The sequence below is a fragment of the Mesoplodon bidens genome, assembly GCF_964165515.1.
Source record: "Mesoplodon bidens genome assembly, chromosome: 3".
NCBI classification, from domain to species: domain Eukaryota; kingdom Metazoa; phylum Chordata; class Mammalia; order Artiodactyla; family Ziphiidae; genus Mesoplodon; species Mesoplodon bidens.
Window position 1 is genome coordinate 31,361,057 of NC_138178.1, and position 14,444 is coordinate 31,375,500.

The window sequence follows — 14,444 nt, forward strand, 5'->3', positions numbered from 1 at the left end:
ACCCTGGGCAGAGCCCCAAGTTCCCCGTTTTCAAGATGCCTCCTGCACGCTTTCCAGAAACACCTCGAGGGGCTGAGCCCCCATCTAATAGCAGCATTAAAAGGCACATTTTCAAGGTCATTTTAAGACTGACCGTCAGCAGCTCCTTCCCTACAACAGCACCGCATTTCCCACGCAAGTGCTCGCTGCGAAGGCAGGGGATACACACCAGGAAGGCTCGACCCCGCCCGGCCTGCCAGCCGTGCCCCCCGCCCCGGGCACCCACCTCTTTGCAGTTCTCCGAGTTGGAGAAGTGGATGAGGTCGTCGTTGTACATCTCCTGGGTGTTGATGATGTCGCTGTACTCCTTCTGGCTCAGGTCCTCGGGGTTGATGCCGTTGGCCCGCAGGAACTCCTGGTAGGCCACACTGAAGGCCTGGCCGATGGACTGGGCAATGAGCTGAGCCTGTGGGGAGGGGTGCCCAATGGAGACGGGCAGGTGCACGGGCCCCGAGGGGGGGCCATGGCACAGCCTGCACGGGGGCCCCTGCCTGGGCTTCGAGGAGCCAGAGAGAGACTGTGGCCCGGGTCTCTGCCGGGGGAGCCCTTCTTCTGCTGGTGCCCTGCCTGCCCCCACCCGAGCTCCCTTACATCCCAGACATCCTAAGACAAAGCACAGTTTCTGATAACGTCTGGGGAAATTATGAATTATTTACAAATGATCATAGTTTCATTGTTTTCACTGGTTGACTGTACTATATTTTCTTTTCACCCATCTTTTCTTTTTAACAAGTGTATTTTATTTATTTTAATATTTATTGTTATTAAATTAATTTAATGAAATTTAAATTAATTTATTTAAAATTAAATTAATATTTATTAAATAAATATATTTATTTGGCCCATGTGGGATCTTAGTTCCATGCCCTGTGCAGTGGAAGCATGGACCCCTAACCACTGGACCGCCAGGGCAGTCCCCCACCCATCCTATCCCAAACACAGACTGGGGGTGCATCCTCTGGGGAACATCACAGAGACTGTCAGTCACCCACCCAGTATTTACTTCTCTGGAGCAACAGGACCCAGTCCAGCCACGGGGGGGCAGTGCGGGCAGGATGTGTGCCCAGCTGCTCTCGTGGGGCGTGTGGATGTGTCAGGCTGAGGCCAACGAGAAGCATGTGACCTTGGGGACACCAGCACAGGGCAAATCATGGAGCAAATCACTTCTTTCTACTTCAACAGGACCACTTCTATGGACTGGACTGAATCTGACACTGCAGAGGCCCGGACTCTGAACAGTCACTGGCCCGGACTCTGAACAGTCACTGCCAAAGCTTACATGCCACCTGCTGGTGTGCAGATAAAGGACCATGGGAAGTGAGGGCTAAGGACTCAGTTCCTGTGCCACGTCAAGCACCGTGGCAGCCAGGCAGCCGGGGGAGAGCAGTGGGACCCCTCAGCAAACCTCAGGTCAACAGGGCCTGAAAACATGTGGAATTGAGGGGTTTGGCCTGAATCCCATTCTTGCTCTACACGCTGCATGATTCTCGGGCTGCAAATGAATAAGACTTTGTGAAAAAAGCGGGCTGGGCTGGATAACAGAGGGAGAGCTCGGAGCCCTTCGATTCTAGACCAGACGGCCCTCCCAAATTGGGCCCCGAACGGTCTGCAGGAGGGAAGCCCGGGTCCACTAGGCAGGACCAAGCCCTGCCGGCCCCGAGGAGCAGCGTCCTGGCAGTTTGGCGGCTCTGCTCAGAGGGAGAACCAGCCACAGGCACGGAGCCCCGGGACCACCAGGTGGCGCCACTGGCCCAGACGTGGATGGAGACGGTGGAGGGAGCCCCGCGGTGGCAGGTCCTGGAGGGCACCTGGCCCGAGGCTCAGGCCAAGCTGAGGATCCAACGGGGCCTCCAGGCCCCCTCCAGGGGCCTCCACGCTGGTCCCAGGATGGAGGGTGGAGGGCCGAGGGCCACCCAGAGGCCTGGATGTGCCCTGCCCCCCTGGGGTCTCAGGTTTGCTGACACCAGCTGCCCCCAGGCCTCTGGGTCCATCTTCCTCTGACTGGGGTCCCCTGGCTGGGAAGGGGGTGTGAGAGCATCACTTCGTTCCCCCCGCCCACTGCCCACTGCCCTGAGCCTCCCTTTTGAGCTCTGCCCGGTCGGTGCCCATCACCTGGGGGAGCCCCTGGGAGGGCAAGGTGGTCCCTGCCTGGGCTCCATGGGGCGCAGTCCGGGAACCTCAGCGTCTTCCCACCAGCGGCTGGCTGCAGTCTCCCATCCCCCGTCTGCCCTGCGTCCTGGAATCCCTGCCACCTGAGCTGGGGCCAGTCTTGAAGGATCGCCCCTGCCCCCAGGTCACAGCCAAGGCTGTGAGCCCAGAAAGGTAGGGAGCATCACGGGGGCCACCCCGAGGGGCTGGCATTGGAGGCTGGCACTCAGAGGGGGCCTCCTGCAGGTGGGCGAATAGCGGGGGAGGCTGCCCTGCCCCCCCAGCCCTTTCACTTCTTTGGCTCACCGGCACTGCCCTCCACTTTACAGAAGGGAAACGGAAACTCTGAGAGGGCCACCAGGGTCCTTAGGGCCACCTTCCATTTTCTCCAGGTGTCCCCCTCTGTTCTCACTGGACCCTTGGATCCTTCACTCACCCCAGCAGCAGTCAGACCCTGATGGGGCCACCATCAGGGTCCGACTCTCAGGATGGCTGCTCCATGCCCTCATGCCCCTCCCAGCCCATCCTTCCCATGTGCCTTCAAGGACCACCTGGAGCCCTGCCCCCACCTTTGCTCTCAGCCTTCTCTCCCACCGAAGAGAAACCCAGGCCACAGCAGCACCCAGGGCACGGTGGGCACCTCGGAGCCCCTTCCTGCTCCCCGAGCCAGCAGACTGTTCACCCCCTGCCACTTGGCCTGCTTCTTGCCTCACCTGCCCATCACCACAGCCCTTCTCCAGGGCCCATCACATGCCCCCAGGCCGGGTCTCTGAGACTCCTCGAGCCATGAGCCAAACAAAAATTCCCAAGCAGGTGTCCACAGACATCCGTATAATGGTGAAAGGAACACGTGTGTGCACTAGTGAGTCTGTATGTAAATTTCCTCTCCTATAAATGTGTCATTGCTTCAAAGCACTTGTAGGTGACTTCACTTTCTCAGCAAAAAGGTCACTGCCTCCACCCACCCTGCATTCAAACATGAAAACATTGGGACCCTTCCCCACTGCTCCGGGTTCCTGACACACCCTCAAGTCCCTTGGTAACCGAGAATGCCCTTTCCAAGCATCCATGGAGGAGAGAGAATTTTTAAAAATCCTGCTCTGGCAACAGCCCCAACAACAGCTCAGCTGCTGCCTCCTGGGTGATCCTGAATCAGATCTGCCCTGGGGGGGCAGCCCAGAGACCCCGCTCACCTCCTGCCCTGCAGCTCCCTTCCCCGGTCCCTTTCTCCCTCTTCCAGGCTCAGAAAGATGCTCTCATCCCATCCAAGGAAGGAGTCAAAGGGCTTATGGTCTCTTAGCGAGTCTGTGGTATTTTAAACGTCAGAATTACAGTTGACCCATGAACAAAATGGGGGTTAGTGGCTGTGACCCTCTGTACAGTCTATAAAAAATCTGCGTCTAACTTACAGTCAGCCCTCCGTACCCGCAATTCCTCCGTGTCCGCGGTTCATGATCGCGGAGTCAACCAAGGCGGATGGTGTAGCGCTGTAGCATCTACTACTGACAAAGGTCCATGGGTAAGTGGGCCCTCGAAGTTCAAACCCATGTTGTCCAAGGGTGCACTGGATTTTCCAACTTCTTATGGCCTGAAATGGCCATGAGCAAAAGCAGAGGCGCTTCCCCATTTGCAACCCTGGAGTGTGGGGCGTGCATCTCAACAGAAAAGTTAGTCAAGGGCTACTTTATTTGGGGAGAACAAGGTTTTGTTAAAGGACCTTGTCAAAGAGCTCCTCGGCATATTTAACTATGGTTCCATTTACAAACAGCTCCTGAAAAACTTATTTCATGATGCGAAACAGAGCTGTGTTCATGGTCTCTGCAAACTCAGAGTGTTAGAAAAATCACCACTTCCACTGGAAGCGTCCATGATGGGGCACAGGATCCCCATCCTATACGCGCTTTCCTGGGACCACGGAGTCCATGGGGCCTGGGCCGTCGGGAGGGGAACATCACGCCCGAGCATTTACTTACGTCCTCGGACTCAAACACGTGGCAGATCATCTTATACTGCTTCTTCCCCTCCTGGGCCCCGGGGGTGGTCTCGATGCAGTCCTGGGAGGCTGAGCGCGGCATGCGGCGCCTGGCCATCAGCACCACGATGTTCCCAATGTCCGCGATGTAGGAGATGGTGCGAAGGGCGTGGTCCATCATGGTCTCCTGCCGGGAGAGGCATGAGAGGGCCTGCGTCACAGGGAGCAAGCCCTGAAAAACACCCAAGTTTGGGGGCTCTCAGCCTCGACACTCCTGACGTTTGGGGCTGGACCATTCCATACTGTGAGGGTGTCCTGGGCACTGTAGGACGTTTAGCAGCATCCCTGGCCCCCACCCACTAGACACCAGTGGCACCTCCTCAGTCCCAAGTTGTAACGACCACAAAGATCTCCAGCTGTGGCCAGATCTGCCCTGAGGGACAGTCTCCTGGGTAGAGAGCCACTGCCCCAGCGAACAGAGCATTTTAGGGTGGTGATTCCCAGTCAAGGTGATGTGCCTTCACCTTAGCCCTGCAGCTTCCAAAATGATGCTCGGAGGGGCATGATGCTGGGTGGGGCTCCCGGTCCTGTGGGGGAGGGGCAGCAGCTGAGGCCCGTCCCCACCCGATCAGAGGCCGTCTGTGGCTCTGGAGAAGGAGCCTCTCCCTGCAAGGTGGGCGCCTGGCCCAGACTCCCTGCCAAGCAGAGGAGGAAGGCTCCAGAGCCAGTGTTTCCCAGGGATGAGTTCATCCCAGGAGCTCAAGCAGCATGGGCCTGGGCAGGGGGTCCCGAGGCAGCCCGCCTGACTCTGATGGATGGGTCTCTGCAGCCTTTCAACCCCCCCGGGGCCCTGGCGGGCCCATCACTCTCGATAGCTTTTGTCATCTGGCAGAAATCTCTACCAAGCATCATTTCCGGGACCCCTACCTAACAAGGCTGCACACAGAGGCTCTGAGAAACTTATCAGCTGGTCTTTTATGCCTTTGTCCTCTTTCCAGAAAAGAAAATGGGGCATTTCTGCAACCTCTGCAGCCCCTGTCTTCCTCAGAAGCCACTTCTGCACACCTGCCTTCCTGGAGCTGCTGTGTTTTCTGGCCAGCTCGGGGTGGGAGGGTGCGGTTTATAACCACAAGAACCCCCCGTTCCAGGAGGGGCTGCTGGAAAGGGGACAGTGAAGGTGGCTCTTCGGCATCTCTTGATTTCCAGCCACTTTCAGAAACACCTGACTCAGCCCCCAGGTGTCAGAAATGAGCTTCTCCCCATCTCCGAGCACCTGTCAGTGGCAGAGCCCGCTTCCTCCCAGACAAGGCCGCCCGCCATGTGGCCTCGTCCCCTTCCTGCCCCAACCGGCCACTCGAGTTCCCCCAGTCTCTGCATCTGTTCCTGCCTCCCAGCTTCTCTGCTAACATTTCTTATTTTATAGTCAAACCAATCTCCTACCACCACACTTCCCCAGTTCATCCTCAGCGACCTTGGAGCAAACTCTCAAACGATCCACGGTGCCCACGACTGGCCAGGCTACTCCAGACACCTCAGCCAGGCAGCCAGACCACGGCTCATGGAACCTTTCTGACCCACCTTCCCAGCTCCTGTTCTCCTCGCTCTCTGGGACCCCAAAGCCTGCAGGGGCCAGTGCTCGGTTAGTTCATCTTTAGGAAGCACTATCCACCCCCAACCCCCAGCTCACCCTGCATGACCTTCCCTCTCCCCAAGGCCAGTTCCAAGGTTCCAGGGTGTGTAGACAGGGAACCCGGCCTGTCTTATTCGGGGCGGCCAGCATTTTCTCCTGAGCACACAGGGAACCAGGTGTGTCCCGTCTTCCCAGTGAGATGGGGGCTCCTCGGGAGCCGGGCACCTCTGCTTCTCCCACCAGCCCTGACCTCCCCGTCAAGAACGCGAAGAGCAATGACCCAGACACCCGCTGTACTCCAGCAAGAAAAGTCATTGACGTTTCCATCGTGGAAGAGAACAGAGAGAAATTCCACCAGATCTAGTTTTCAACCGTGTGTGCAAACACCCCGAGTTCTCTCTCTCCCCCAGGGCCTCTTCATGGGAGAGGGACAGGGCCCCAGCAATGGTGGGGCTTTGCTTACCAACCCACAGGAGACCTGCTCCCTGCATAGCAGATGTGGGATGAGGCCACCAGCCCTCACTCCCCACCAGGCTCCGCAGAGGAGGTGGGTGGGCACGGAGGGGGGAGCAGACCCAGGAGGGAGCTGCTTCCCCTGAAGAACGAGGACTCCCCGCGTGGGGAGACCTGGCTGTGAGGATGCACAGGAATGCCGGGACGAGGAGAGGAACAATGAGAGAGGAAGATGCCGGGCACCGACCACGCTGCAAACTGCCACGGTGAGGAGAGCCCGATGGGACAGAGAGACGGGGGCTTTCCACTGGAAAACGGGGAATCAAAACACTCTTTAAATACCTCCGACGAAGGGCTTCCCTGGTGGCACAGTGGTTGAGAGTCTGCCTGCCAATGCAGGGGACACGGGTTCGTGGCCTGGTCCGTACCGCAAAAAAAAAAAAAAAAAAAAAAAAAAAAACCTCCGACGAGCAGAGGTGAAGTTCAACCAGAGAAGGGGGAGGACTTTTAAAGTTGAACTTCAAAGACCACTGGAGGGGCGGTAAGAAGGCCCATGACCAGCTTGCCTCCTGCCCGAGACTTCCAGCAAGATGCTGCCCGTCGAGGACCCTGTCCTGATGGTCCTGGATGCCGTCCTCACTTTGCCCTTCCCCTGGCCTGGCACAGCTCGGCCGACCCAATGGCCATGAAGCTGAGCCCTAGGGAGCCTCGGGCTTCCCCAGGACACCTGACCTGCTGGAGATCAGCGGCACATCCTCCTCCACACCAGATCCCAGTCATCAGTAGCTGCCCCGTCCCTGGGGCAGCCCGCATAGGCTGAAAACCCTGAGGTCTCCTGCTCTGTGGTTCTGGAACATTCCTGTCCACAGAGACCTGGGGAGCCACGGGCACCTCCAGCAGCCACCAGAGGCTCCCCAGGGCAGGAGCTGTGACTATGGGGGCCCAGCCAGCCCTCCGCAGAGGATGCGGGCAGGGAACAGCATGCAGGAGAAGGAGAAGATGCCAGGAGGTCTACGGTGGCAGTCAGGACTCTTAGAGAGAACCCAAGAACTGACGTGGAGAAAGCAAGGCTTCAGGAAGAACACAACAGGGCAAAAAGCCAGCACAGACAGACGGTCAAAACCACAGCACAGCCCTGCTCTGTAGCCGGGAGGTGAGCATCGGCCAACAGATGCTGGTCTGGGCAGTGGCTGTGCATGACTTGGCCACGATGCTGCGGCTGGCGGGATGGAAAGCCCACATGTGTTAAGGACCGACCTTGAATGAGCAAGCAAAGGAAATCGTGGCTTCTGGGTCTGCCCACTCTTGGGAACGGACGCCCTGTCCCCGGGCCCTGTTCAGACACCAAAGACCCAGAAGGAGGGAAGGGAGGAGTGAGGGGAAGGGGCTGGCATATGTGAGCCCTGCTCTGAGTCGCCTCATCTGTCCTTCAAGGGGCCCGGCGCCGGGCTCTCCTCTGAGAATCAACAGGGCTCCGAGATGTCCGGAAACTTGTCCAAGGCCTCAAGTTCACAGGGATGGGCCCAGTTTCCAGTCTCCGCTGATTCAGGAGCATCAGAGAAGGGCTGACAGAACAGGCCTGACACTGTCTGCAGAAAGCCTGCCTGCAGGTGGCCTTCGGCCCATCTGGGAACCTGGATTTCAGGAGGGTTCCTGACATGCCACCCGACATGATAAGAGTGGCTCACCTTGCCTGAGGCATTTGGGCAAGCAGCGTGCTCCAGCCTGAGCCCCGCTTGCTTTCAGGAGCCTGGGACTTTGGTGCATGGCAGACAGCACAGGTGCCTATGTGACCAGCCCCCAGTAAAGACCTTGGGCGCTAACGCTCTCGAGCTTACCGATGGCCCACGTCTCACACGTGCCGTCGCAGCTCGTGGCTGGGAAGTTCAGCTCATCCTGTGTGACCCCATCAGGCGAGGACCCTGGGTTTCCCTGGGCTCAGCCCCAGGCATCTTCTCCTTCGCTGGTTTTGCTCTGTATCCTGGTGCCGTAGTAAATCACAGCCTTGAGTACAACTATATGCTGAAATCCCTTGAGGCCTCTTATCAACTTATGGAACCTGGGGTGGTCTCGGGGACCCTGACAGGTGGGTGGATGAGGGATGAGGGCTGGGGGGGCGGGAGGGAGGATCTAGTCCAGACAGTTTGCCCACGAAAGATCAGGAAACAAAGCCAGAGGCTGTGAAGTGTCCTACGCCTGACCCGGTTCGGTGGCTCCCTCAGTTCTCACCAAGTTCAAGGCCCCACGGGGGACAGGGCAGCTGGACACAAAGATCAGAGGGCCAAGGCATAGGCCTGGCCGCTGGGACAGACCGGTGAGGAGGAAGGGCCAAGACGGTGGGCGGACAGCAGGGCACGGGGGCTGGGAGGGAGCCGTAGCAGGAGCCACATCACGGTGCCACTCTGACTCCAAGACACATCCTGCAGCCTCCTCTGTCCCCACACGTCAGGTCTTCCCACCCACTGGGTCCTCAGGGGTGACATCCACTACCTGAGAGCCAACCTGTGCTCCTCCCAGCAGCCCAGCGATGGGCATGGTCCACCCCAGGAAAGACCAAGCGAGAAAACACACTGAGGGAGTCAGGAGCCACGATCTACACTGTGGGACCAGGGTGCGTACGGAGTAGGGGGCAGGTGAGGAAGACCCTATGGAGCCGGTCTCAAATAGGGGGCACGTGTATGAACTCTTGGCTTTTAAAAACAGATATTGTCCAGCTTGGTTCATCTTTAGGGCCCAGGATCCACGGCCCCCCAGCAATGATGGGCAGAGCCCATCTGTGCCTCCCTCCCCATGGACAGGAACCACGGCTCCTTGAAGAATGGCCGGTTCCAGGTGTCGGGCAGGGAGTGCAAGGAGGTTGGAGAACATCTCATTGTCTCAGGAACGTGTTCCAAGACCACGGGCAGACTGCCAGGACGGCGCAGGGCCCAGTGGGAAGGCTCTGGCCAGATCTGGGTGATTTGAGCACCCAAGAGAATAACGATGGTAAGGGATTATAACACAAGTTTTTTAAAAAATATGTGGGAGTCCACAGTGAAAAGGGAGAGAAAAAAAGAGGGGAAAGGAAAAAAAGAAGCTCTTCTGCACAGAAGCACGTTAGACAGTAAAACTTGGAAGCAGAACAGAAGAGAAAATCACCAGTTTGCATTTCTGGCATTGTAACTGAGTCTGACAAGGTCACTGCTGGATGTGACACCATTGGGCAGAGGGTGCTGGGGAACTGGCTGCCCACATACTCAACGTCGCGATATGGACCACTTGCCAACAGCAAGAAGGGGCTGTCACCCCGGCGTCTGGCCGGCCTCACCCGTCCCCAGAACGAGTGGGGCCCTTCCCCATCTCTGTCCTCGGCCACCTCTCTCCCGCCTGCATTGCAAAGCTCATCCACCCGTGCCCCTGCTCACACCCAGCTCCCAGCCCCCTCCATCTGGCTCCTGTGTCTGCTTGCCTGTCTCCCCACAATGGCAGGCTTGTGCACGGATCCAGGCACAGGAAGACGAGAAGAACTGAGGTCAGGCACGAGCTGGGCACGTGGTTTACAGGCAGGAAATCGTAGGACCCTCCCCTCTGGAGCGCTGCTGTGCCGGGCTGGGGCAGGGCAGGGTGGGGTGCGGGTGTGGAGGGCCACCCGGATCTCCACCCTCCAGCTCCATCTCCCAGCCCCGCACGCACAGGCCTCGAGAGGGCCGTTCCATAGTCCCGATGGTGAGCACACGCCCTCCCCCCACTACCCGGCTCCCCTTCATGGTGTCTCTATTTCATCCCTGCTGCTGTGCACACCTGATCGTCAGCTTCACCCCACTAGGCCCGAGGCTGCTGCCCACCCCCAGCTTGCTCTACGTTTTACAGCAGGGGCCGGGGGGACTGTCCCAGGGATGCCGTCTCACCCCCGCAGAGGGGGTCTGCAGCTCGACCTGGCTCTCCTGGGAGCTCCTGCACACGATTTTAAAGCACCGTCTTCCAAAGCTCACCTGTGTGTCTGCGTTTAACACCTTGATCCTCTGGGTGGAGATGAAGAGGTCCACTTCGGTGAGCGTCTGAGCATCCCCCTCAGAATTCTAAGAAAGGATGGTGGAGACTGTTACAAACCTTTAAAAAAAACTAACTCAAACAAAGGCCTGACAATCTCACGAAGGACCCTGAGCGCCCCTAGAGGGAGAAGCTCCTCAGCAGAAGCAGCCATGGGAGTCTAAACACAGGCCTCCCCAGCACATCCCAGCTGAGTGAGCTCTCTCAGGGCAGTTGGCACAGGAGTGGGAGGGGGGACCGCTTCCAGGAGGCTGAGCCTGGAGGGGCCCGGACGCTGGGGGGCTTGTGTCGCAGCATCCAGACTGCAGTCGCCAACCCCCGGAGAAGCGGGCCTGCCTGCCCACCCTTCTGGAACACGGCGGCTACACAGGGTCTGTGGATTGGAGCTACATTTCTTGGATTTGGGATTCCAAGTATCCCCAGGTAAAGGGGAAGAAATTTTTCCAAGAAGGTGGATTAGCATATCTGCATTTTCTTCTAGTTTAAAGCCACAGTCATGTCAACCCCCAGCAGCATTGGTCCAGCTTCCAAAAACCCTAAGGAAGCAAGACCTCAACCAGACGGGGCGCTGCCCTCACAGGACACTGGAGAAGCCATCCTACAGATGCCCGTTTTGTCCTCTCCCGGGTACACCCATCATACAGCTGGAGCAATGTGCAAAAGAATGTTCTGGAAGCTGAATGCACTGCTCGAGGTCTGCCCTAAACTGGGACAGCCTGTCACAGGGGATCCTAAATACTACTGTGCAGTGGCAGTGACATGCGAGTTCTTGGGTTTCTCCACCAAGATAAATACTCCTTTCTGGTCACTGGGGGAGCCTCTTCTTTGTGGGCACTTGTGGATGGGGGTCCATACCCCTACAGTCACCAGCAAATCCCTGGGGTGGGGACTCTCTGCCGGGGACACTGGTCCCTCATGGAGACCCTCCCATCATTGTTTGCCTGGCCAGCTGCAGGCAGATCAGTGAAGGGGCCCTTGGCAATGACCCTGAGCATCTTCCTGGCCGAGAGAAAGAACAATTCTTCATGGAGGTAACCGCTGGCCTGGCTGGCACCAAGGTCTGGTCTGCCTACACCGACCCCTCTGAGCTCTCCGGACTACAGACCCAAGGAGCAGGCCGTGGTCCACGCTGTCCTGCTCCAGCTGCCGGGGGGGCATGGGGTGACTGTGGGTGGGGGCCATTGCCTTGGGGGAAGCACACCCCACTGTAGGTCTGCAAAGCCAGGCTTGTTCCATTGTGCCTGGAGACACCCAGCACAAGGTGGCTTGTGCAGAGGGAGATGCGTGAGTTCCTTCCTCGCCCGCAGCTGAAGGCATCCCAGGAGAGGCCGCTGGGCAAAGAGCAAACATCACAGGGAGGGAGGTCTCACTGCAGCGGGAAGGGAGACCCCGCACAGGGTCCTCTGGCCACACTGCCAGAATGCGGTGCTCCAGGCGGGCACAGAGGACTAGCTCTCCTGCTGCCCAAGCAAAATCCAGTGCCAAGACAGCCCCTCGGACACAGAGCACTGGATACTTCCTGCATCAGGGGGATAGTTAAAACATGCCCAGCATTTACTAAACAACCAGGTTGATGAGCAAACAGCTGAAGGTCGACCCGAGATTTTTAAAAGCCTGCCCATGCTCCAGAAACTTCTCAATAGAGAAAGCATCCCTTGGGCAGACTGCATTTCTCATTATCCCGATTCAGTAAATTAAACTTAATGAGTCTAAATATCAGAGCGATTTAATTAATTCTGTGCAGGGGCCCTAGGCACTGAACGCATCACATGGTCGCATCAAATGCCACATTTAAAAACGTCTACACAAAACGGCCACGTCATGGCGGTAACTATGCTCTAGCTCATGGAGACTCTAAAAAAGAAAAATGAAAAAAAGGGCAACGATTAAATGCCTCTGTAAGTGGGCGGCTTAAAGAAAAAAAAGTGTCTGTGATTTCATTCAGAAGTCTAGCATTGACCTACCAGAGGAAGAGAAAAACCCATCTGCCACATTGTCTCTGTTCCTGGGGCTTCCCCCAGCCCCCTCCCCCTGCACAGGACATGCCACGGAAACACAAGCAAACCCCACATCCTACACACCGCTTTCTTCTTGATTTTAGCAGCCTTTTGCATCCTCTGAGCAGCGTGAAAGAGAAAAGAAAAACAGGTGGACGCAAAGCGAAGGAAGGACAGGTTGCTTTGCCCTCTCCCGACTACAGCGCAGAGCTCATGCCTGGAGCCCCTCCCCCTCCATCCAGGAGGTCAGAGTACGGTGAGGATGGGGAGGGGGCTGACATCCTTCCTCACCCCGCAGGGAGACCCCCGACGGCCCAGAGGGGCACCTCCTCAGACCACCGCCCCTCCCTCCTGACACCATCAGCTTTGCTGACCTGGTCCTGTCCTCCCCCTGCCCGGCTGCACCCACCCTTCAAACCCAGGTGACCCGAATGACGGGCACGGAGAGCTGCAAGCGTGTCAGAGTCTTCCTTGAGGTCATAGATTTAAATAAAACGTATGGGGTTTTTTTGCTTCCCTTTCTGCAAGTACTTTGGCACTAAAGATCCAGAGACGGTCAAAATGGGATGAGAGGCTCTACACAAACACGTGACTGGAATGCTTCGGAACAATTACATTTTAAAAATCACGTGTCCTGGGTGCCCAGTAGCAGTTCCTCATTATGGAACCTCTCTGTCCCCAGCCCGCGTCCTCTCATCCAAGGCAAACTCTCCCTCGGCCCCGCCAGGCACCTCACACATTCCCACTCTCGCGCACAGGGCTGTGGAGTCAGCGCTGGATAGTGGGCCGTGTCACCCATCCCGCTCCAGTGCTCCCTGCAGGGAACCCGGGCGCTCCTGGGCTGCCCCTACCTTGACCCGGCTGACGGCCTCCTGTGCCTGCATCATTCTGATGTTTTTGGATGGGTTCCGCTCCGAGAGCAGCTGGGTGGAGCCCAGGTAGTTGGCAGCAAAGATGATCCCATCGATGAGGTCTTCTGGCTCACAGGGCCCTGGAACTGAAGGGGGCACAGTTGTCAGCCCTGAAGGACAAAGGCAAGGCAGTGGGGCCACGGGCCACAGGAGAAGGCTGAACGGTTGTCCCGTCTGCAGGCAGTAGGGGGGGCGGGGCTCCTGCCCCCGACAGCGCACCGTACAAGTAACTGCACAGATCAACACCCGGCCAGGAAACCCTGCACCCATGGTGTCAGGAGGATAATCCCGGGGCCAGGCAGCTGTCACTTAAGGCACCTGGGCCTCCGAGGGGACAGCCGTGTGCTGCAACCCCAGAGGCGCCCTTTCCCCAACATTTCCATGCCTGCCCCAGAGCCCTCGGTGACTCTGGACGGTGATGGGAACTGCCCACCGCGCTCCAGTTCTGTGCCCTGGGGCTCCCGCGAGCCTGCAGACCCCTCACAAGGCCTGCCTGGCTCCTCCCATGCCATACACCCCAGGTCCAGGCTGGGTGACGTGGCCCCTGTCCCATCAGCTGTCTTGAGACCTGAGGTGCCAACAGCATGATCCGGAACGTTCCGTCTCTGAGCTGTTTAATACGGGAACCGCTGGCCTCAGGTGGCTTTTGAGACCTTGAACATGTTGGCTAGTGCAACAGAGAAACCGAATTTAAAAATCTGTATGCAATCCTAATTAGCTGACATGTCAATAGCCACACGTGGCTAGTGGCTCCTGTCTCCTGGACAGGCCCCTCTAGGTAGGAGCCAATAAACCTTTTCTGTAAAAGGCCAGACGACCAAGATCTTAGGCTTTGCTATCTCTTTGCAACTAGTCACCTCAGCATCTGGAGCACCAAAGCAGGCCCAGGCAGCGTGTGTGCGAGCAAGCCTGCTGCACCCCAGCCAAGCTTCACACACGCAACTGGTGGCCAAAGGATGTGGCCCCGAGTCCACAGTCTGCCAACCTGGAGGTCACTGCTCAGCCCTGCTCCCAGGCCCACAACCACGTTCTTCACTTCCCTGCCTCCTCCCTCTCACTGCCCACCTCCAGCCAGAGCCCTTCTTTTGGGGACCATGGCCCTGGCTCTCAGGCTCCCCTCCTTCCTGAGCTAGGCCACCCGAAGCCATGCCAGTGTCCACAGGGCTGGTTATGCTGCAAACCCAAGCCCTCAGGGCCAGCAGTCCTCTCCGCCAGTGTTCTGCAGTCTCACCTCCAACCACTGTTTCTGACACCACCCACTCACC

At 57.8% G+C, this 14,444-nt stretch overlaps 1 protein-coding gene across 4 annotated transcripts in view; it reads right to left on the minus strand.

Moving 5' to 3' along the window:
• Positions 1 to 14,444, minus strand: part of APBA2 (amyloid beta precursor protein binding family A member 2) — a gene marked incomplete at its 5' end in the record, with an annotated part of 66,687 nt that overhangs the window by 12,278 nt on the left and 39,965 nt on the right. For 2 of the 4 annotated variants that reach the window (XM_081228915.1, XM_081228914.1), the window contains 5 exons: positions 266 to 445; positions 4,161 to 4,346; positions 10,214 to 10,300; positions 12,353 to 12,388; positions 13,120 to 13,265. In XM_081228915.1, coding sequence (XP_081085041.1) covers positions 266 to 445; positions 4,161 to 4,346; positions 10,214 to 10,300; positions 12,353 to 12,388; positions 13,120 to 13,265 — 635 coding nt within the window. The remainder of the gene's footprint in view (positions 1 to 265; positions 446 to 4,160; positions 4,347 to 10,213; positions 10,301 to 12,352; positions 12,389 to 13,119; positions 13,266 to 14,444) is intronic. The other 2 variants (XM_081228913.1, XM_081228912.1) reach the window with 1 other exon arrangement.